The sequence below is a fragment of the Populus nigra genome, chromosome 8, assembly GCF_951802175.1.
Source record: "Populus nigra chromosome 8, ddPopNigr1.1, whole genome shotgun sequence".
NCBI lineage: Eukaryota > Viridiplantae > Streptophyta > Magnoliopsida > Malpighiales > Salicaceae > Populus > Populus nigra.
The window spans coordinates 13,014,684-13,039,489 of NC_084859.1; the positions used below are offsets into that span (position 1 = coordinate 13,014,684).

The following is a 24,806-nucleotide window of genomic DNA, read 5'->3' on the forward strand; positions in this document are numbered from 1 at the left end:
TTACATAAATCTCCCTCATTCCAGCACAAAACTTCAATTAAAACACCAAAAAAGACAATGAAATGATGGGTTATATGCGCCAATTTACAATGCTGTCCAAAAGATTCTCCTTCGTCCAAACCAGATAAGATACTATTTTACGTTGTAGCTTCGGAGTTTGGTTCTTTCAGCAAGAGCAAGAGCCTCTATATATCCGCGGACCTTGTCTGTGGCAGCATTAGTCGACTTCTACATATAGCCAGTGGTGTTTTTTTAAAAGTTTTTTCATATAATTTTAAAATTATATCTAAAATAAATAATTTTTTTAGATAGATGCTGACTCTAGTGTGAAAATGTACCTGATTGCGAAGCCTACCACTTGACTATTTGTCTACATATAGCGCATGCTCAAGCTCAATCAAGAAAGCAAGTCATATGGTGTGTTGAAGAAGAGAAGGTACTGAGACTGTATTAGCATTAGCTAGCTGTTGCTTGCTCGATGGCTTCTAGTCAGGTGCAGTGTCCGCCATTTGGATTCTCGGCCAAATATTACTCATCAGAGGGTGAAAGGTGTGTGAGGCAGATCAGTTTCTTTGAAGGAAAAGCTGTGCTCAATCAAGGTGTTGGCTATTCTGTTATTCTTGGTTTTGGAGCCTTCTTTGCTGTCTTCACCTCTTTCCTGGTATACAAACCCCTCCCCTCATATTTTCTACGCTGTGTACATTAAACTTAGAAATTTCAACTGTCAAGTTATTTTGTGTGGTTCAGGTATGGCTGGAGAAACGATATGTTGGGTCTCGCCACACTTCAGAATGGTTCAATACCGCTGGCAGGAATGTAAAAACAGGACTTATTGCCAGTGTGATTGTGTCCCAGGTAACATTTGCGTCTTGCTTTATTTTTTTTATGTTCTTTATGGACTGGATATTCATCTTGTGCATTAAATTTGCTGCCAATTTATACAGTGGACATGGGCTGCAACCATCCTGCAAAGCTCCAATGTTGCCTGGCAGTATGGAATTAGTGGGCCCTTTTGGTATGCTAGTGGGGCTACTATCCAGGCATGTTCCCTAGTTTTTTTTACTCTCGAATTTCCAGAAAAGAACATTCCGCATCTGAATTTAACACTGTTAGCAAATGAACAGGTACTTTTGTTTGGTGTGATGGCTATAGAGATTAAAAGAAAGGCTCCTCATGCTCATACTGTTTGTGAAATTGTAAAAGCCCGGTATGACACAGTAGTTGGAACAAATGTTAATAAGCTCGTTTGTTACCCCTAAAATTTACTGATAATCTACTATTCTTTTGCTTCAGTTGGGGGACTCCTGCACATATAGTTTTCCTTGCCTTTTGCTTTTTGACAAACATTATTGTCACGGCTATGCTACTTCTTGGTGGTTCTGCTGTTGTAAACGCACTTACCGGAGTGAACATTTATGCTGCTAGTTTTCTGATACCGCTTGGAGTCATTGTTTACACTCTCGCCGGAGGACTCAAGGCAACTTTCTTGGCAAGTTACATACATTCTGTTATAGGTATTTCTACTCATAATCTTGAAAGTTTCCTGATATGAGAACTTCGATTCATGATTTTGATTTGGTTTTGTTGTTTTTACTACTTTGGATTTCAGTGCATCTGGTTCTAGTTATCTTTGTGTACCTAGTTTACACTGCAAGCAGCGAACTAGGTAGTCCCAGTGTCATATACCACCGTCTATTAGAGGTAGGAAACAAATCAAGAGTATGCCAGGAGCCATTTTCCCATGATGGACAATCCTGTGGTCCCGTTAGTGGAAATTACAAAGGGTCTTACCTAACAATGTTGAGTTCAGGTGGGCTTGTGTTTGGAATTATAAACATCGTAGGCAACTTCGGCACAGTTTTCGTTGACAACGTAAGCTTCATGATTTAGCAACAGCATCTTCTTCACAGTGGTTTTCAGAACTTTCAAGGTTTTTTCACCTAACCTATGTTGATTTTCAAACTGTTTTAGGGATATTGGGTTAGTGCGATAGCTGCAAGGCCTTCATCAACTCACAAGGGCTACTTGTTGGGTGGGCTGGTGTGGTTTGCTGTACCATTCTCTTTGGCAACATCTCTGGGTCTAGGAGCGCTTGCCCTTGATCTACCGATAACAGAGAGCGAGGCAAGCCATGGACTAGTTCCTCCTGCTACTGCTATAGCTTTGATGGGGAAGGGAGGATCCATACTTCTTCTAACAATGCTTTTTATGTAAGCACATTTTATTCTTAGCTTGAACTTTTCTGTACTTAACTTTCTAGCCATACTTCATGGGGACAATCTTAGCAGTTGTATACATATAATGATCAGGGCTGTGACATCTGCTGGGTCATCTGAGCTGATTGCAGTTTCTTCACTGTGCACATACGATATATACCGTACCTACATAAATCCAGATGCAAGTGGGAAAAAAATCCTCAAAGTATCAAGGGCTGTTGTCCTAGGCTTCGGATGTTTCATGGGATTGTTAGCAGTAATATTAAACAAAGCAGGAGTTTCATTGGGCTGGATGTATCTTGCCATGGGAATTCTTATCGGTTCTGCTGTCCTTCCTATAGCCTTTATGCTTCTATGGAGGAAAGCAAATGCAATAGGTGCCATTCTTGGAACAATCATCGGATGTGTTCTTGGGGTTATAACTTGGCTAGTAGTTACGAAGGTCGAGTATGGTCGGATAAACCTTGACACAACTGGGCGAAATGCACCAATGCTTGCAGGCAACCTTGTGTCAATACTTACTGGTGGAGCAATCCATGCCGTCTGTAGCTTTTTATGGCCACAAGATTATGATTGGGATACGACCAAGCAGATCACAATGGTCGAAAAGGAAAAGAATGAGTTGCCAGCAGAAGAGTTCAAGGAGGAGAAACTCATAAAAGCGAAAGCCTGGATTATTAAATGGGGTGTTGGTTTTACTGTGGTGATTGTTATATTATGGCCTCTCCTCACTCTTCCTGCAGGTAATTTCATCCTCTTTGATATTTCTGATATTGTAACGTGTCTCAACAAGAAAAGGTCAGAATTCTTAGAAAGAAAGAAACTGCCTAATGTTTTTGTTCACCTGTCTTTCGATTTGGGTGGTAATATTGGTTTGTACTTACCTGTGGTTATTTTGCAGGTGAGTTTGGTTTAGGCTACTTCACATTCTGGGCAGTGATAGCTATAGTATGGGGTACCATTGGATCGGCGGTGATTATTGCTTTACCATTGATGGAAAGCTGGGAGACCATCCAGAGTGTCTGCCTCGGCATGTTTACTAATGACAGGCTGATGGAAAAGGTGGAGGAGATGAATATCAGGCTACATGCAATTATTTTGGCTATTCCTGAAGCAGAGAGAATTTATTTGCTCGAGGAAGAGAAGGCTAAGAAAAAGGAAGAATCTGAGCACCTAGCTTAACATGCTCCTAAGTCCTACCACACATACTGATGATCCCTTTAGCTCCATGCGAACGCTTTGATGTACAAATGCATGTGCAAAAATTGAAGGCAAATTTCTTGTGTAAATAAAGACAATCTATCCTAGTGGCTTCAGCTAGCACCGGTGTGATTTCTTTGTATAAAATTTAAAATTCAAGTGTTTTCACCAATCACATGAAATGATGATTCAAAAGCAAGATCAGAGTTCCAAAAGACATTTTCAGTTGAATATTTGATCATAACTCCTGTGCCTCATTTCTGAAAGACCTTTTCTTTATTCACAGAAGTGAAATAGGAGTACTATATATTTTTATCTAACATTCCGGGTTGAAGCCCGGTTTGGGTCGGGTGCTCAAGCCACTAGGCTAATCTATCAAAATTACAAACATGACCGCTCCACCCAAACTGGGATGCCAATAATATAACTTGATTATTTTGAAGAAATCTTGATTTATGTCAGGAACCAAGTGCAGTTTCTAGATCCCTTTTACCGGTCTTTCATAAGATAAGTTTTGATGCATTATTTAGCTAAAACTTTACAACTTAGAATCTGCTGAGTGAAGATTTCTGCATAGTCTCTTATACAAGCAACTAAGAGATTCCTATCACCTCATACCCATGGGGAGACTGCGAAAGGTGATTGCTTTGAAACGGGCCTACCTTCAGACCACAGCTCCAGATTTACTGTCCCTGTTTCCCAATGGATGCAACACTTACAAACCTCATGAATGTTAAACCGATTGACTAGAGCCAAACCCTGACATTTATCAACCAGCACCAATTCACCAGAGATAAATGTAATGGGCGATATCCAGATTCACAAAAATTAATAGGCGTCAATAAATGGCACTATATACACGTTCTCATAAGCTGTGGTATTCAGTTGACCCAGAGCTCTTGTAAGAGTAAACGAAATGACCAGTGACTGGACCAGTGCTGAAGTTTATGCAGTTACACTGACTACTTTATACTGTTTCTTTATACATGCAATAACTTAAAATTTCAGCATTGTGATCACGGTGATCTTGCAAATATGAAAAATGATTTCAGCAAACATCAAGGATTGTTACCCTAGAGCTTCCCATCTCTATTGTTAATCTCACAATTAACAGCAGAAACTTGAGTCCACTTTGATCATCCTCATGGTTTGTTTCCTTTCCGTATTCCTTTCGGTTCCATTTACACTCTTACCTTTCTGCTATAAAAACTATATAAAAAAATTCATAGAACACCATAAAATAGAACTTACTATTAGGCAGGAGATTCTCTCGATAGAACTGATCCCCAGATTCGGTCCAGATTTCATGCTTTGATCCATCAATGGAGGTGAATGAGACAAAAGTTTCAGTGGGGTGCGAGAGAGTAAGCGTTGGGTGTACTCAAGCAAACCAGTCTACAACACAGACATAACAGCAATAGTTTAGTATGCATAGCTTCGTATAGACGTTAGCACATGCTTGTGTATAACGATTAAAAGAAAAGATACAGGCTTACAGCCAAAGTACGCATTAAGCATACAGGAGGAACAAGCAGGAAGTTAGGAATAAAGATATCTCTCTTTGGATAGATATCTTCCATCGAAGAACCAACCCTCCACCAATATCTCCTTTTGCTATCTCTCTTTGGACGTTGCTGCATCATCACCACATATGAAAGAATGTGAAAGTTGCTTCCTTTTCTTCACCCTCAAAACACAATTGCCATTGATGATATACTTGACCAAAGCAGATTTCTTTGGTCTCTGCGAAAGAGAAAAACTTGAAAATGAATCAACGAGAATACCTCTACGAAATTCAATCATCACTAAAATACGACAATGGCAAATATTAAATAAGATTAAAGACGAAATGATGTTGCTGGGTCCCCGGTGAAAACTTTTCGAATTCATAATGGACAAATCAAAGATCTTGTGAACTGTCTTGTTTCACGCAGATTGACTATTCAAGAGATATAAAGTGTATTTGGCAACGTTGCTGTGCTGGGGTTCAACTAAAATTTGAATCTTTGTTTCTTTGAATTAATTTTTTTTATATTTCTAAATTATTTTAATATCCTTGTGTTAAAAATAAATTTTAAAATATAAATAAAATATTATTTTAATATATTTATAAGAAAAAAAAAATTAAAATCAATACCAAACTCTTCAATAGTTCATGCGAGTAAGCGCTTACACACACACACAGTCACTGTGACCTTTTACTGCATTACTTTACCAACTAGTGTTATAACTGTTTTTGTTGTACATTACAATCAAGTCAAGGAGCCAATAGCAGTTAACATTCAAGTTGCCATCACCATTCAAAATGCAATCTGCATTCAGGCATCCAATCAGGCAATTACAGTAATTAAAATCGTGGTCTTCACTATTTTAATTCTCTCTTTTATGGAAGATGACTGATTATATGTTGCTTCAGATCTTCAAATTGGGGAAGATCTCTCCATCTGGATGTGATCTGGATCCCATTTCAGAATGTCTTGCAGCCGCATCGAACTAAATAAGCAATCACAGGACAACTGGAGGCAAATTGTGTGCACAAATGTGCAAGCTTTGAGATCAAATATCAGAATTGTCAGAACATGCTCGTGATCTGTTATGAATCAGAACGCATCCTGCAGATAGGTCAGAGGTGAGATTGTTAAATCACAAAGATAAGCAGCAATCATAAACTCAGAAATCAAAGAAAGCTCTAGCTAAATATTTTTACTGTTTGGAATTACAATAAACATAATTCAATATCTAACAGTAAATGATATCAGCATTAGCAATAGGTTCCATACTGAGATCAGACCAAAAGTAGGCGGCAAATGTACTTAGCAGTATATATACTCCAGAACACAGAAAATCAAAACTCACAACCAGTTTCAATATGGTTTAGGAATCAAATTCAATTCCATCATTGAAAAACAAGTTAGAGAGAATTTAAACTCAAATCAATGATTTAAGGGTGCTGCTTTAAGGAGACAGAGTCGTGGCAGCTACAGAGTTAGGAGAGAGGGAGGGAGAGAATGATGCCACACAACAGCAAACCGCAATTGGAGGTTCTCCAAAGGCGGGAAGAACTATCTTTGTTATACAAAGACTTCTGTTTTTCATTTGTTACAGGAAAACAAATAAAGTTCCTTGACTAGAAGATACAAACCACAAACCAAAGTTTGATTAGCAATTTTCAGCCTTAGCGCCTCGAGGGTGAACATGATGTATCCTTTTTATTAGACATGACACCACGAACTCCAAGAAAATTAATCCTACAGAGCCAAGAGGGCTATTATGATGATACATTAATCTGTCTTCAGCGTTTGCTTGTTTTATTTTTCATCCAGTCTCAACTGTTGAATAATAGAATCTCAAGGATACAGCCCAGCTGCACCCTATTGAGTGATTAAAAGAGTTAGGAAAGCTGCATGAGGAAGAAAAAAAGGGAAGACTGTCCAAACTCTCTCCTTCTAGGTTAATTGTGTCCAATGTCTCTCTACTATTGTGGTTTAATTAGTTCGTTCCCTCTACTATTCCATCTATAATCATTCGAGACCCTTAACCTATGAGACCAGAAAGGATATGTGCTGTCAAGATGGTACCACTACACATGTCCATATTTTATAAATTCTTTGTATATAGGAAAAATAAAAAAAAATCCAAAAATACCCTTGACAGGTGTATAGAACATTATCATAATATGGAGGAGTTTTAAGGACTAATTCAATGGCAGAGCCAATGCAAGCAGAAATATGAAGCGCAAGAATGGGAAAAAAGCAGAGGCAGCAGGGAAGGAGAGTGATCAAAAGACCCAAGGAATCCTTGATGGAACATCGAACACTGCCAACCATGTTGCGAGAAAAGAGCTGCAACAGTGTAGGCAGCACTGTGAAGAGGAAGCAATCAAGGAGGGAGAGGGCTGGAACAAGAATGAGGACAGCGAGAATGATGTAGGAGATTTTTCTCTAACTAGCATAAATTTCTATTCGACCGTTAAATTGGACCTGGGTTAAAATTTCATAGTCATCTAAGGTCAAGAAAGCCTTCAAATAAGACCCAGAAATTACTGTTCAAGATTTGTAATATTTCCCTAATTGATTTAGGATTCTTTTTTATATTTGGTTTAGAACTTTTTTATGACATTTTTTCTAGTATATAAAAAGACTAGAAAAGTTGTAATATTGAGTTTTGGTTAGAAAAAATATTGAGTAATGAAATTTGGAATTAGGGTTTTTGGTATGGTAACTCTATTAGGTAGAATTTTGCGTTGTTTTGTGCTTGTTGTTTTTCTTATGTTTTTTCACTTTGCGTCATAGAAGGTGAGGGTCAACGAGGAAGAGAAGACGATCCTCAGGCGGGAATACAAAAGGTGCCATGAACTCTACCAAAAACAAGAACCATGCCATGAACCTCATTAGGTGCAGGCAGCAATACAAGGAAAGACAATGAGAAGAAGAAGAAGAAGAGAGAGAGTGTGACAATACAAGGAAAGGTAGAGGAAGCTCAAATGGAAGATGCAGCGAATATGAGGAGGAACAAAGACATAATCAATTTCTTTTTCTTTTTCTTTTTCTTATACACAAATTTTTTTATTAAAAAAGATAGCACATTATTCATGTCCAATATGGACATGTGCCACGCTACCATCATGACAATACACATCCTTTACCGGTTTTATAAGATAAAGGTCACTAGCGATTATGGACAGAATAATAGAAGGATCCAAATAATCAGATTAGTAGTAGAGAGACCCAACTAATTAAACCCCAATAGTAAAGGATATCAGACACAATTAACCCCTCTACTTTTTAGTAAGGTCTAAACCCAATAATCTTATTTTTTATTCCGGATAATTTGCAAATCCCCTAACTTATCTTGTCTGAAATTCTCCTACTCTAACAATAATTTGCAGTGGCTTGACCTATATGATTAGAAGCCGAGAATAACTCTAAAGCCTGATTTCATCAGTTTTGCACAAACTTTGAAACTTAAGCAAGAAAATGCATTTGGCTGGCCAATGAAAAAACTAAAGATAGCCCCAGTGAACACTACAAGGATTCAATATTTGGCCAATAAATATTACCAACTAAGAAACTGAAAGTAATCCAAACAAGAGTTTGCTAAAAAATTAATTTATGATCTTCAAACTTGAGATTCGAAAGCATTTTAGACTAGCAAGAGTTTGTCTAAAAAGCAATTTTATTCACATATGATGAAATTTTTATTTCATGTCCAAATTCATCAGGCTTCAACATGAACTGTGCATGTGAAAATAGAGAAACACGACTGAAAAATGATTTATTACATAAAGTATCAACTGAAACAACAATATCAATTCAAATAACATTAGACCCATAAAATTCCTCAAAGCATCCAAATAGATACACATTAATCATCATAAGCAATCAAGACAAAGTATCCCAAGACAAACTATTCATGTAAATGGGTCTGCAATGCTCACCAAGAGAATCAATAACCAATATAGCCGGGATCTCCAACAAACTCAGCAATTTGCTCGAGTTTGACATTAAGCAACTCATGGCTACCAGAATCCTGCACAACACCAACCTCTCTATCTATGTCCCTTTGAACCAAATTCCCATAAGCTCCTTTATGCTTTCCATAAAGAACAAGAACGGGACCCCCACGACGTGGCAATGCAGTCTCAAGAGCATCCTGATCCACACTTTGCACCAACTCTCTACTCTCATCCATACTTATATCACACTTGTAAGGCCCGACCACATCTACCACCTCCCCTTTCTTCAAATACAATTTCCCCCCTTTCAAGTCCTTACTAATTATCCTAACCCGAATATGACTCCTAAGCCACTGAACTCCTCTCTCTTTACCAACATTACCATTCCCCATTTTCAAACTGTCTCTACTCTCTACATTCCGCTTATTAACACGCCGTTGTTCCCTGTCCCCATCACTCGGTTTCTTCTCTTCTATACTCTTTAACTCCTTCAAGCACCTCTCCTCTTCTCTTGACCCCAATTCCGCAACATCAGAAACCCGGACTTTCACTCTCTCCCCACTCTTTTCTACCCTCAAAGCAATTGAATCCGAACCCAATCTCTCCACAACCGTACCTTTTAACCCCAAATTTTCCTTTTTACCACTAATTACTCTAACTTCTTTACCCAAAAAAAGCCCATCTTTACTCCTTTCTCTTTGTTTTTCTTTAACAATAACACTACCACTACCACTACCACTACCATTACCATTACTGCTACTACTCTTACTATTTTTAGAATCATGTGAGACAGCAAGAAAGCCCAGACCTTCTTTATCAGTTCTTTTCGTGTACTGCTTGACTTGAACATCTTCCTTAGAATTCTTACCAACACCTCTCCCTTCATGCCAACCATAACCCTTAAGCAACGCTTTCGCAAAATCCTCAACCGGCATTTCTTCAAACTCCTCAAACCCTCTATCCTCGGGCAACCTCTTCAGATCATACCTCAATTTCTCCAACAGCACGTCCTCGCTTCTGACATCTTGGGTTTGCGTGGTGGCGGAGTTGCGGAGATTGAGGCCGAAGGAAATGGAATCGGAGGCGGCGGCGGGATCGGAGGAGAGGGTTTCGACTTCGAAACGGAGGTCGGTGGAGGAATCATCTTGGTGGAGAGGGAGGTGGATGTTTTTCATTTTCTTGTGGGGTTGGTAATCGTTTGGAATAGGAAGGATAATTGGGGTTTGAGTGTTTTGAGGGAGTAGGTTTTTTGAGGGATCGAATTCGGTGAGATATTGTTTGGAGTTGTCATTGTCTGGTTGGTCTGAGACTGGTTTAGGTTTTGATTTGGATTTTGATGGGATTGAGAATGATAGCTTCTTCATGCTTCTTCAATTACTATTATTAGACACTATTTGTTGAGGAGGAGGAGGAGGACGACGACGACGACGAGGAGATCGAATGCCTTGACCCTGGCTAGTATTTTCTTGTTCCCGGAAGGTTCAATCGATAAATAAGAAATTATTGAAAAATTTCTCAAAACAAAAAATCATCTTGGGCCGGATTGTTTCACCTTTGGGCTCATCGTCTTCACAAAAAATGCTGCCCATCAAACATGTTTTTTTACTTTCAGAACATAATATGGGAATGCAAATGCAAATGCAATTTTTTCCTTTGAAAACCAATGCAAAAGCCCACTTTCAAAATTGGGGTTAACACCGAAACTACTCTTGTTTGTCTGTTAAATGCTTGTCTGAATCAATTGATAGCGCTCCCCTGTCATGGATTTAATAATTTTTTTATAAATAATTTTTTTAATTTTAATTATATATTTAAAATTGAATACCAATTTAAAAATAAATATTTTTTTTAGACAGTAATAACTCTATCAAAAACAATAAAAATAAATCATATAATATATTCCTCAACTAATCTAAAAGATAAAATTAAGAAAAAAATTAAAAATCAAAGGATTAAAAAAAAATCACATTCACCCAATGAATAAACTCATCAAACCTATGAACCAAGTTACCCGGGCTAGCATGTCAAAGTTGTGAATTAGGTTCTGAAATTTAGCGGGATTATAATTTGTTTTGTTTTTCAAACTATTTTTTATTTAATTATATGATAAAAAAATAGATGAACATTAAATGAAACACTAACTCAAAATTAAAATGTTGAAAAAAAAACATTAAACTTGCCAAATTTGTGAACATGTCAATGAATTTTATAAGTTTAATAATATGGGTTTTCTCTAAAATTATTTTTTTTTTACTGTATAGAGAAGAAATTGATGAGGAAAAAAGTCATGTTCAATTAGAAAAACAAAGACAACTCACAAAACTCGTAAATCAAGGCCTTATTTATTCTAACAAACTCACAAGCCACACTAACCCTATATAATAACAAAATAAAAATAAGTTGTTATCATTATCGTGATTACAATTACTATCATTATTACTATTATTATTATCATTATTGTTATTATTACTATTAATACTATCATTACTGTTGTTATTATTAACCTTGCTAGCATTATTATTATCCATTATTATAGCTATTATCATTATTACTATAAATATTATTATTATTACTGTCACTACTATCATCAGTACCACCACGACTATTATTATCATTATTATAACTATTATCATTTTTATCAATAACATTAATAATATTGTTGTTGTTGTTGTAATTATTATTACCATTATTGATAATATCATTATTATTATTTTAATTATTATTGATTTTATTACCACTATTATTTATAACATTACTATAATTACTGATATTACAACCTCCTTAATAAACTATTACTATTATTATTATCATTATTATTATTATTACCACTACAATTATTATTATCATCGTCACCATTATTTTCTTAATAAACTACTATTATTAATACTATAATCACTATTATTTTTATTATTATTCAACTAATATTATCACTAGTTACTATTATTGTTATCATCATTACTACTACAACTATCATTACTATTAGTGGTTGTATTACCACTACTATCACAATTATTACTATTATTAATATTTTTATCACAATTATTAATATTACTGCAACAATTAGTCATGAAAAAAAAAATATTATCATTACTATAATTATTATAACTGCTAGTAGTATTAGTTTAATTATTGGTTTCATCATTATTATTACTATTACTATTATTATCTTAATTATTATTATTATTATTAATACCATCACTATTACTACTACCACTACTATCATCACCATCATCATCATTATTACTATTATAATAAACTATTATCATTACCAGTATTATTAACATTATTATTAGTAATATTGTTAATATCATTACTACTGCTATTACTTTTATTATTATTATTATTGAAATAACAAAAATTAAAAACTTAATTTTTAGGATAAAATTAAAAATCACAAGAACTTTGAAAAAAAAAACAAAAAAAAACAAAGAAAATCACAAAGATGAATTTCCAACAAACTCAATTGAAAAAAAAGTTAATGTTAAAAAATTAAATAAAAAAGATTGTTATCACTCCGGGTTAACTTTTCAAACTTATAATCTAGGTCATGAGACCCAATAACCCCATAAAAAAATTATAAAGTCCAATTCCTAACCATTTTAACATCAAAGGATAAATTTGATCCATTCAATTTTCAATTTTTTTTAAATCAATGAAAGCGTTTTTACTTTGATTTTTTCTCATATCATCATAAATATATTATTTTTCAATAATAGTTTTCTATAATTTAAACAGATTGATGGACAAAGCAAAAACTAAAAGAATTTAAATAGATATACCCATTGAAAAAGTAATACTTTTGTTTCCAATAGCATCACATCTATTGCCACAATTTTAACCAAGATTAATATTTTACTTGTAGGGACTTAATTGAAAACAAGTTTTAAGAACTAAATTACATTTATTGTAAAATATGAGAATAAAAAACTTCAATCAAGAGCTTATTTGCAAAATAAAATAAAATATAAGAATCAAGATAAAAATTTTGAAAAATTTTAGGAACCACAATATATATCAACAAAATATTACATGTTATGAGCAGGTAGCTAACAATTATATAATGTTCAAAGATGATAAAAATAAAGAAAACAGGAAAATATCCTTTAAACAAGAAAGCAAGAGTGCAAAGACATGCAGAACCATTAAAATTTCAAAATTAGATTCCCAGTGTTGCATGTGTGGTGAGTAAAGAAATGGATCAATGTTTTGACTACTTTTTTCCAGAGACAAATAAAGGAAGCCTACATGTTCCATCTGTGTATCCAAAATAATGGGACGAATGATGACTTGTCACGAAACAAATTACAAAAATGCAATGGATATCTTGGAACTCCAGATCTTCAAGAAAAAAAATTACAATAGATACAGCACCTGCCCTAGCTTTTACTGGATACTTTTACTTCTCCATCAGTATCTAAATAAAATCACCATCCCTGTGGTGATCACACACTTGTAATTAGCCGTTCCTTACCACTAACTAAATCAAAGTGTTGGGACTGCTAGAGAGAAGTGTAACCAAAATATCTAGTTCTCCTAAAAATTTGGACAGATTCAAAATTATGTATGAATAAGAAATTTTGTGCAACCCCATCTCTTTTTCCCTGACCACTAAGCATCACCATAAGGGTAGAGAAGAATCCCTAGGCTACTTCATCGACCAAACAAAATATTGAAACAAACCATGAACACAACCAAGTCTGCATCATGGTTAAGGTGGTCTTTCTGAAGGGCTCATGGTGAAAGTAAGGAGTACTTTAAGAAGCATCAGACGAATCTTTATAATTCCTCATCACTGCTCTCGATAACAACAATACCCTTTCTCGTCTTTAACCTCTTGCTAGCTCTATTCCCGCTTCCTTCTTCCTCATTCAACATGCCATTATCAGGCGGCTCAGAGCCGGTGTACTTCTTGATCTCATCTAGAATTTTACTCCCATACTTTTCTGTCTTCAGCTTTCCAATTATCTTCTCCAACTGCAAACAAGAACAGATACAATAAACTTCTCAGGTTTATGAGGCTAGCTTGGGCTGTACTACAATTGAAATGTAGTGGCAAGCATTGATCACTTAGAAAGTTGCAATTCTTTTGGACTATTCTGAGAATGACAAGCCATCGCAGGCACAAGATCTGTTATAGATATTGCCTGAAGTTCCTTTAAGGCTGCCTAAAATGAATAGTTCATGATTGGTTGGATCATACAGCTGGCACTGATTACAGTGCTTTTTACATACAGGGGTGTTGGTGGCTCTTTGCACATGAGCCTGTTCATGAAAGTATTGAGCAGGAGCATCAAGAATTACAGCTGGCCAGAAGTCAACATCATCCAATTAGAGAGTGCTAGCTCTCGTAAACAAACAAGATCAGTTTTTTCCAATATATAATTAAAGTTTTGTAATCAATGTAGCACTGCAGCTGAAGCACTACGAGGAATGACAAACTGGAATGATATTCCAACCAGCTCCATGCCAAGGGTAAATACTCAATAGTAACATATCAACATGGTAGGGACTTGCCTCTTGTGCTGAACTTGGTTTCTGGGAACTTATCATGCTCATCTGCTGGCTAGACAAGACAGAATGGGGGAATATTCCACCATGACCTGAAGAGAGTTTCTCCCGCAACTCATCAAGTTTCAACTCCAAACCTGAAAATGCAAGGCTGTGCTTTGCTGATTTCATGCTGTCACCCTTATTCTTCTGTTTGCTAGAGATCTCAAGCTTAACTATCTTCTTGCCTGTATGCAAAATGACAGTATCAACATTACGTCAATTACATACTCACAGCCCTACTGCTGAGGGAGACTGTACAAGCCTACATGGAATTCCAAAATTTCTCAACACTTGTATTGAACAGGAAATGACATAATAGAACTAAGCTCCAAAAATATGCAGGCCAGATTATATAATTAAGTATCTGATTTAGAACCGTACCTTGCAGCACCTGATTTGCCAATGGACCTATTGTCACATAAGCATTTGTAGCATAGGCTGTATGTTGATATTCTTCTTTCTACATAAACAAAGACAGACACAAATTGGCAAACACTTTTAAGGTTGATATAACATTGCAAAAAGAGTAGACATGAAAACACAAAATCATGCCAGTGATATTTGTGCTCAACATAAACTTCAATAACAATCTAAGATACGAAACAAATGATGTTTCTTTCTTGCCTCTTTTTTTTTTTGTGAGCATATTTACTTTTCACTTAACAATCTAGACATTGCACGTATTTTCAGTGTCACAAGTGACTCAGCAACCAATTCAAACAATATTATTATGCACCAGCTTGCTTTGCGTACTCAAAGTTAAAGCATACAGGTACTTACAAAAACAAAGTCAAGTATAAGCTGTATGACAAGCTGTTCCATTTCCTCCTTCTTTATGTCAGAACCTGGGGATTAATTCATACAGAAATCAAAATAAATTTATGCAAACGCATTATGTTCATCAGATTTCAAATGCACTTGAAGAATAAACATAAAAGTTAGAGCAGTGTCAGATGACTATAACAGGTAAGAAACAATTGCAATAATTATCCAACCAAATAAGAAAGGTAGATTCTAATTGCATTTAATGCCTGGGCATCATACATCACTACAACAGTTACATCTTATTTCTCCATTAAGTGATTTTTCACTTTCAAGCTGTAACAAGAGGTAAATACATCAGGCTTTGATTTTGTAAAATCCGACTTCTTCTTGTTTATGTAGAATCAGGCTCTGACTTGATTTAAATCATTTTTCTCTGATTTGATTTAAATCATTTTTACTTTTCCTTCTTGGACTTTTTTTTATTTCTGCAAACCAAACCTAAAATTTCAAACAATACCACTTGATGCCCCTTTAAACAACATACAGTAATCAAGGTTCTTGGAAAGTACATAAAGATGTAGATAAGGGATGCCGAGTGATATCAACGAGCTGATGGTTCTACAACGATGCTGTATCTTTGTCAAATACACTGTTTAGGGCATGTTATAAAATAAAGGGGAATTTATATGAAATAAAAGCCCCAAAAAATATTCAACATTTTGATACATGTCCAGATTCCAACAACAAAATTTTAAAACTAAAAGATTTGTTTCATTGGCGGATCTGTTAATTTGCCTCAAGTGATTGTTTCAAGGACAGTTTTTGATAGTTTGTTGTCGATAATTTTATGCCTGGACATTTCTGCCACAACTACATGCTAGTTTACAGATTGTCCACCTGCCCCTATACACACATGGCCACCCATCAGGTACCAGAAAAGCAGTCGCATAAGGTGCGTGCATGCAACACATGTTTATTGTCATAAGAGCTTAATAAAGTACATACAAAATTGACTTTAGCATTACTTTGAAGGCAGATAAACTTTGACTAGGGACCAGGATTTGCTCAATTTAAGCATGTTCAATGATTAGACTTAACTGAATTCCAGCATATTTATCACATCCATCGCACTCAAACCATCATAATGTGAGCAAGTACAAACATATGTGCGCTTGTGGATACAGAAATGTGTAGAGAATTCAATATGGCAGGGCATCAAGCCTGATGATGAAGTCTCATGTCATGTTAACAAGGAAGAAATTCCAAAGACTTTCAGCATTAATTATTTTTCATAAGATTTCAACTTTTGGATCAGGGCATTCTCACTACTGTAAATTAATGACTTAATCATTAGTGTGAGATAAACACAAATCAGTGAAACTCTCTCTGAAAATATTCTGCTGGTAAAATAACAATACTTTTAAGTGTCTTGAAATCATTTTTACTGAAAATAAATTCCATAGGACAAACCTAGTTCCTTCTTATTTTTCATTTTGTCCACTAATTGCAACATTGTCAGCCTCTGATCTTTCTCTTGCGTATCTTGAAGCAATGAAACCATAACTTTCGCATGACCTGTGCAGAAGTAGTCACAGTCAATAAATTAGTTATTTGGTACATTTGGTTACCAAAAAAAAGTTATTTGCTTTGTTGAATATGTTATATTCAATGATGAAAGCTAAACAAAATGAATGGCAAAACAAGATATCCATATTCTGACAATAATAGGCCATGTTCGTACCCTTTTACTGATGAAATCTGACACAATTACCTGATCATATTGAATAATCATTGATGATAAAAACTGCTGCCTAAATCTTATGATACTCCTAACTTATTGGAGAAAATGGGCGAAACTCAACTAATTTCAAACCAGAATCTTAACTACCAAAATTTCTCCTCCTAGCTGTTTTTATGTTTCAAAGGTTTTGAAATATGGTGCTTCAGCCAAGTCTTCAGGTCAATAACTGATTTCCATGTTATCTGTGTTAGTACTATGAAGATGAGGAAACCTATTTGGAATTATCTCTGGTGTATAGCTCTTTCCAAACAAACATTCTCTTACCGTTTCCCCTTGCATCTCTAGAAACCCTAACCTGGAACAGGTAAACCAACCAATATTGACCTATCCCTCTAAATCCAATCCTCTCACGTTAAATATAACAGTGAGCACCCAGCACTCACGTAAGCTATTGCAGTAAGAAGCCAGACTTCTAAATAGTACACTGAACGAACATAACCATTAACCTACTACTGATGCATCAAAGAAGGTCCTTACCTCAAAGGCCTTTCTAACTGGCAACTTCCTACAATGCATCCTTACCTTAGCTTATTAATATGCATCTTCAACAACTCCATTAAATCCAGATTCCAGTGCCATCCATGATGCCAAAACATATAACAGGCAATAGCTGAGCTTTCGTTTATTTAAGAGAAGAGCAACTCCAAAAAGTGCAACTCTTCAGGTGTTAGAGGCATTAGCTGCACTTTTGTTTATTTAAGAACAAGTGCAACTCCAAAATACCTTAAGAGTTCCACTTTCTGCCAATCAATACTTCATCTCAAAACACCTCAAGAATTTTTTGCCCCCATATAAATACAAGGCCAAAATAACACCAACCTACCTTGATCCATCTTGAAAATGTTTAGCAGTAAACTCTTCCCATCAACTCATAGTAAATTAACTCCAGAAGGTCCCACTAACTTCTTTCTTCTCCATTCTAACCTCATTAGGATTGGATTCAAAAACCATAAAGAGATTCCAACAACATAGTAAACAATAAAAATGGAGAAATTGACTTGTATAGGTGTATGTTCATGTTTGCATGTAACTACAGTTCAAGTTAAGCACATCGCCATTGGCCTCAAGAGGTATTAGATTTCAATAACCTGGTAATGCATTGAATTGGAGCTGTACGAGTTCAGTCCTTCAGTGCCAAGTAAATCATCTCAGCACAGCATATAATGTCATATAAGTTAAAATGTAATATAAAGGACAGAAACAACACTAGAAGGAACCATATTAGAAACTATCTAAGGAAAGTGTTAGAAAATAACTACTAGATAAAATTCAGTTGAACAATTTTATCAAACAACAAAATTCAATTGAACAATAATCAAAGAAACTTACGAGATACATCAACTTCCATAACTTCACTAAGAAAAGCACAATTATCACACATCCCTGAAAAGCACAAAGTTGAAGAATCAAAGTCACCAAAAAATATCAAGAGCAGAACATGAAGATATTAGTCACAAACAGCAACAATTACTACCATTGCAGTCTTTTAATGGCTCAGCAAAATGTTGGAAAAAGGCATTTCGACGACATTGTCTTTTAGACTGCAAAAAATTAAAAATGCCAATACAAGTTCAGATGTGAAGCACATTCCAATAGCAAATTCTATGTATAATGACCAATTCAAAATATCTTGGGAATGTCAATGCATATTAGATGTACGCACTCAATTATGTGAGTGTCAAGGCACATGCATAATGTCTAGTTACCATCTATCCAGACCTCCTAGTGCAAGTTAACGTGGTCTATTAGTAGTGGAAGCACATACAACTTTTTTCACATTGTTCTATTGCTAGGAGCATGCAGAATATTAATTTCAGTGTTTCTAGTGAGCAATAGGTTGCCTCAACAGTTAAGGAGGATTTATTGCTCATTTAATTCACAGGTTTGGGAAGGAAAAACTAAAGACTTCTGTGAAGATGTGTTATGAAGGTAGCCAATCAAGACTTGTGCTTGGCTGGAGTGGAATGCAATAAAACTTTCAAGAATCAGTTTATCACCGATTTGTTCTCCATCAGCTAGAGTGATAATGGTACCTTTTACTGCTTTGAGGGTTTCTACTTTGGATGATTTTAGAAGCGTTTCTCAATTTAGGGAGTTGGTGAGCACTTTTATATTTTCACTTTAATTAGCCTCTTTCATCCAAGAGAATGCCCTCCTATTATTTGACCATCATTACCTTCAAAATAAAATTTATTCCTCAATCAACCAAAAAAATAATAGCAACGACGTACCTGACAGTATCTTACTATGTCATATAAATTCTGCAATCCAGAATTCTCATAGAAAACCATCGAACTCTGCTCAGAAAGTACCAGATTTCACTTTTGCTTTATTGCATGTTGAAATGCTATAGAAACTAGCATTGTAAGAGGGGAAATGAAACAAAATTACCTGCCTGGGAACATCAGCAGGCCTATAAAAGAGTACACATTCAGAAGGCAGCCCATCTCGTCCAGCTCGACCACTTTCCTGCAGTAACAGAAGTTATAGAAGAGCACTCTGGGGAAAAAAAGACTGGCTTACCAGGTAAGAGAACAAACCTGGTAATATGTTTCCATTGATTTACTCAGGCTGTGATGGATGACAAACCTAACTACAAGTAGGTATTGTGTATTAAATTTAATGTGTATGTATATCTCTACCTAGAATTGCAAAAGTAGACATCAGAACACAAAGACAAAACAGGTAAATTTGTTCTAATATAATAATAACCACCATCTGGTTTGTTGATTCCCATTCCAAATGCCACCTGATACACAAGCAAAGTAATAAAATTTAAAAGAAAGTGCAGGTATTGTACCAATAAAAGAATGATAACTGCAATGACACATACTGTACCAACAATGACTTGCAGCTTGTTTTTGCTCCACCTGTGACATGAAACCACATAAACACTCAATAAAATGAAAATAGAGAACAGACAGTAAGACATTGGGAAGATGCACGAAGTCTACAGAAATCTGGTTACTTTTGTTGGAAAGAAATGCCCTGACAATTTTAATAAAAAAATTCTATGTAAGGGAAAAAATAGCAAGAAGATATGCAGTTATTTTTATAATAAGTCTAGACTGATATAGTATTCTCAATTCTGTATCTAGAGTCTCCAAGAGACTTCTTCAGTTAAAACTAGCAGGACCGGAAACTACTGCATTAGAATTTTTTTGCCTTCACCTTGGAGTATGTTTCATCCTCACAGTTTGTATTAATTGTCTATTTCTTCATAAAATATCTCTTCCACATGAAAAAAATTAAGAAACAAAAAAGAAGAAAGTAGAAGCAAGTATAAGTTATGAAACCCAGAAAAGTAAAAATTCTTCTTCACAAAAATTAATGCGTAGTGAAAGGAAACACGCTAGTGCCATTTCACACAATACCAGTGACTAATAACATCAGAATAATGACTTTACCACGTATGAACTTTCTCACGAGCGTTTACATCCATATCTGCATGGTAATAATCAGCTGCAATTCCTCTCTCACGTAACTCTGCCGCAACCTACAGCTCTTGACAGAATGAGAAATGGATAAATTTTTATAGCAATTCTAGGGAAGAGATGCTAGCATGTTATTTACCATTAGTATTATAATTTTTTTTCACAATGCTTTACATTAACAATATCAATCTAATGCAAACAGAGGGCTTTACCATGTTCTGATAAAAAAGTACAGCTGAATAATAGAAGGGATCAGTGCCTATGAATAGAAGAGAGACAATATGAAAATAAAAAAGAAATTTCAACGCTAAAGCCCTCATGCATTTAATTCAAGTGATGACAAACTTTAAAAGCATGCAGAAGATAGGTTGCTAACAATCATATGATTTACATCAAAAGTTTCAGTTGAGCAAAGGCTCCAATAGTTTCTCTGTTTTTACGTAGTTATCTGGAAATACACTTCTTTCAGCGTTGTGTAACAATTGATATAATAATAGTAACACAACAAACACAGTTAAATTAGCAGCATAGATCATTCCAACACCACTACCCACGGAATAACTCCCAAGCAATATTTACACCACCAAAACAAGGAGCACTGAATACAAAAAGCAGACCTGTTCACATTCTTTTCTCGAGAAGCAGTACACTATCCCAGATTCACTGTTTGAATAAGATTCTTGAATGAATTCAGCAATTTCATCAACAACCACCTTACCAACAGATGACTTGCTCCGTACCTAAAAAGTACAGAGTTGTTATTGTTGCTCCCATTCTTAAGCCATTAAGAGTATAAATGAAGTTAAGCATCAACTATACCGTGTAGAAAAGGTTTGGCCTATTGACCGTACTGACAAATTTAACACATTTTGGAATGCGCAGCATCTCCATTACATCATACTGAACTTTCTGTGTGGCAGTTGCCTGCAAACCAGATACCAAAGTAACAGTGATTACTTTTATATTGTAAACTATAATAAGACATATTCCAAATTTCTTGTCTTATTAGTAAAGATAATGAAAACATACAGTCAAAGCCACCACGGGAACATTGGAAAACTGAGTCTTGAGGATACTGAGGCTCTTGTAGTCGGGGCGAAAGTCATGACCCCACTGACTGCAGCAATGCGCCTCCTGAAAAGTATCTCAAATAATCAAAGACAAATGCTTGCAGAATTTTCCATATGGATGCCTAGACATTTACTGCACAAATTATTAGTATTATGAAAAACTTCGGTTATGTAAAAGCAATCAGACATTAATTCCATGAACAGCGGGTACAACACATCTGTATACAAATCTGGTTACTTTCTGGAGCTTTTCAGAAATAAATTTTCAAAAAGCAGTCTGCTACAGCTGGCAAATTAATTCAACTGCAGAGAATACTGACAAATGTCTGAGAGCAACTTAGTTTTTACCAATTTCTTTCCATATGACTGGCATTTAGTTCTAAATCAAACTGCTTGCAGTAAGAACTTCTACTCAGAGAAACAGATGATCTTCTTCAGTAGATTCTCAAAAAAAAAAAAAAGATTATGTAGTCTGCTTAGATGGTACAATGATTTCTTATTTTCATTTTTTATAAGAAATCTTGTTAAATACTGACAGATTCAACAAAAGTTTGGTAATGTTTTCTCAACTAAGCAGTTCCTTTATTCCTTGGACCACTTGGGTCCTGATTCCAGGCGCTGAGAAAGCTTCCATTGAAGTAAGCACTGAGGTTACAGAGCAAGTGGCACTTCTATAATCATGTTGCAAGGAAAGGTATGTGAATCACCAAACGTGTTCTCATGTACACGCACTTTCCCAGAACTTCAACATCCAGGTCACATTTTCAAATCAAACATTTTGACTAAATAATTAGATCGAATTTTTGTAACAACAAAACTAAGTTTAGGACAAATATTTCAGCAAACCTCAGCTGATGTTCAATAGGGTACTGGTTGATATGGTCATGTCTTATGGAAGTCAAAGTGAAAGCAAAAGACAAAAAATGATAAACTCACATCAATTGAAATTAGTGAGAGACGCCCCGCATTATGGCATTTTTCAAGTTTTGACATGAATCTTTTGCTCTTTGATATCTTTTCTGGTGTGACATACAAGATCTTAAGCTCACCCTCACCCTTTTCAAGGGCCTTGTATATGAACTTCTCATTTTCCTTGCTAGTGGTCGATGTCAACATGAAAGCCGGAATGCCTAAAGCAGTCAAACCCATAACCTGAATCATCAATTGTTGCCCAGGGAAGCCAATTCAAGTTACAGAAAAAGCATATAGAAAGCACATTGTTTAATTGAATAAATAAAAAAAAAAGAACAGAACAAAAGAAAGAAAGAACCTGATCTTGGATCAAAGAGAGTAAAGGACTAATAACGAGGGCCACACCATCACGAAGAATAGCTGGCAGCTGGTAACAAAGGCTCTTACCACCACCTGCAGCCATAATCACTAGAACATCTCTTCCGCTCATGATAGCATTTATGATCTGGTTGAGTTTAAGCTTTTTATTAGCAAATTCATAAAAGAAGTTAATCATGAGACTGAAACCAGACATTCCTTTGCATTGGCAAATTTTGCTAGTGATAAACAAACATATTAATAATCCATTAAACACAGAACGCCTAGACTCCTCTCAAATCCTAACCCTGATCAAATTTCCGTTAGTGAATTTATAAAAACAGGAAAAAAGTTTTCACCTTTCCTACTGTGCATCTATAAAAACAAAAACGTGTCCACCTTTCCCAAAGAAAGAAAACATGAAAAGGAGCAATAGCCAGTTTGTGCTATGATATTGAGAAATGACTAATAGCACACAACAAGAGCATTAAAAGGGGTAATTTACAAACAGTACAAACTCTTTCGCAAGAAAAGGAAACTAAAACAAGATACTCAAAAAGGATAAAACTTGAATAGGTAGCTAACCTCCTTTTGATTTTGACGATAAGAGGGAATGCCAAAAATATTAAGCCTAACATCATCAGCTTGAGAATCCCACTCAAATGAACCTGACCAGTCTTCCAAAGAAGAAGATCGAGAAGCATTTTCATTTGCAGAATTCCCAGTTCCAGATGCTTTATATGCTTCCAACAAAAACTTCAATTCAGATTGTCTCTCGTGCAACTTCTCTTGTCTTTCTAGTAATAACTTTATCTGGTCTTGAACATCTTCAATCTCTGTCTCTATATTGAGTAGCTCTTCTAATACATCCGCTTCAGTTTCCATTGCTTGCTTCTTTTGTCAGAAAGATCCAATTAACAAATAAATTTGGTTTTGTTACAGAGACAACAGGGCATGGGGGACAGGTGAAAGGTCCTACATATGGTTTGGGCAGAATCCCAAATGGGTTAAGCCCAGTTGTTTTTGTGTGCCGTCGTGAAAGCCCGGCGGTCGGCTTGGACAAAACCATCATTACACTACTTTAGAAACTAACTAGCTCGTTGTTTGCGCTTGGACACGGGGTCAGATTATTTTTCTGAGCAACAAATGATATTTAGGTGACTCAAACTTGTTTTTTTTATATAAAAAGAAGTGACTTGATATATATGATTGAATAAATTAATTTTATTTTAATTATATAAAAAAATTAAGAAATAATAGTAGATTAATTAAAATTTAAAAGAAAAATAATTAGGATAACATGAGAAAAAAATATTTTTTTTAAAATGAAACATATAATGTATCTCAATTTACAATCTATTAAATAAAAAATTAAAATGGAGTAGGAAAATAATATAAAAAAACTAATTTTAGCCAACCTTAATTAACATAATAAATTTATAATCCCAATAATTAGATTCAAGCCAACTCGGGATATATCATCAAACTCGTGGTTTATATCATAAAATTAGAACAACCCAATAAAAAAATTTATAAAGTCTTTTTTAAAATAATAAAAAAAATATGTTAACTTCTCAAGCCCATGATTCAGGTTATTAGACTCAAAACACCCTGTACGGAAAAAACATGAAGTTCAAATCTCATTCAATCAAATATTTAATGATAAATTGAAGGAAAAAAAATTCAATCATACAATTCTTTTAATTTCTGTTTTTTTCATTAGTTATTTTGCAAGAGTTTAGTGGTTTTTAATTTTGTCATTTAATTTAAATTGATGGTATTATATTTACCAATTTGATCCTATTTTTTTATTTTTATTTTTCTTTCTTTTTTTATAAAAGTTATTATTCTTTTTAATTTCACCCTTCAATCAAAGATTTATTTTTATTTCTTATATCAATTTTGATCATCATTTTTTTGATTTTTTTGAGTTCTTTTGCTAAATTGATTTTTCTTTTCAATTTCACCATTCAATCAAATATAAAATTTTTATTTTTAAGAATATTTTGATTGCTTCACTATGTTTTTAATTGTTTATTATTTTTT

At 35.0% G+C, this 24,806-nt stretch overlaps 3 protein-coding genes across 3 annotated transcripts; 1 reads left to right on the forward strand and 2 right to left on the reverse strand.

Annotated features, from left to right (window-relative positions):
* Nucleotides 1-129: 129 nt before the first annotated feature.
* Nucleotides 130-3,615, forward strand: LOC133700947 (urea-proton symporter DUR3). Its single transcript, XM_062124688.1, has 9 exons — nucleotides 130-661; nucleotides 748-855; nucleotides 945-1,040; nucleotides 1,125-1,207; nucleotides 1,294-1,514; nucleotides 1,610-1,872; nucleotides 1,972-2,210; nucleotides 2,310-2,959; nucleotides 3,118-3,615. Exons 1-9 carry the CDS (start codon nucleotides 479-481, stop codon nucleotides 3,396-3,398), a joined length of 2,124 nt encoding a protein of 707 aa, XP_061980672.1. The 5' UTR covers nucleotides 130-478; the 3' UTR covers nucleotides 3,399-3,615.
* A 1,925-nt stretch (nucleotides 3,616-5,540) lies between these two features.
* On the reverse strand, nucleotides 5,541-10,359 carry LOC133700948 (protein MOS2-like). Its single transcript, XM_062124689.1, has 2 exons — nucleotides 8,854-10,359; nucleotides 5,541-6,028 (listed from the first exon to the last, which is right to left on the reverse strand). The coding sequence occupies exon 1, from the start codon at nucleotides 10,233-10,235 to the stop codon at nucleotides 8,862-8,864; it is 1,374 nt and encodes a 457-aa protein (XP_061980673.1). The 5' UTR covers nucleotides 10,236-10,359; the 3' UTR covers nucleotides 5,541-6,028; nucleotides 8,854-8,861.
* Nucleotides 10,360-13,096: 2,737 nt separating this feature from the next.
* LOC133702155 (ATP-dependent DNA helicase Q-like 2) lies at nucleotides 13,097-23,895 on the reverse strand. Its single transcript, XM_062126396.1, has 19 exons — nucleotides 23,346-23,895; nucleotides 22,762-22,908; nucleotides 22,428-22,643; nucleotides 21,451-21,555; nucleotides 21,241-21,345; nucleotides 21,039-21,161; nucleotides 20,395-20,483; nucleotides 19,821-19,857; nucleotides 19,703-19,736; nucleotides 19,528-19,580; nucleotides 19,379-19,456; nucleotides 19,219-19,284; nucleotides 18,462-18,528; nucleotides 18,317-18,370; nucleotides 16,657-16,761; nucleotides 15,202-15,266; nucleotides 14,803-14,881; nucleotides 14,386-14,606; nucleotides 13,097-13,845 (listed from the first exon to the last, which is right to left on the reverse strand). Exons 1-19 carry the CDS (start codon nucleotides 23,643-23,645, stop codon nucleotides 13,648-13,650), a joined length of 2,142 nt encoding a protein of 713 aa, XP_061982380.1. The 5' UTR covers nucleotides 23,646-23,895; the 3' UTR covers nucleotides 13,097-13,647.
* Nucleotides 23,896-24,806: the final 911 nt, after the last annotated feature.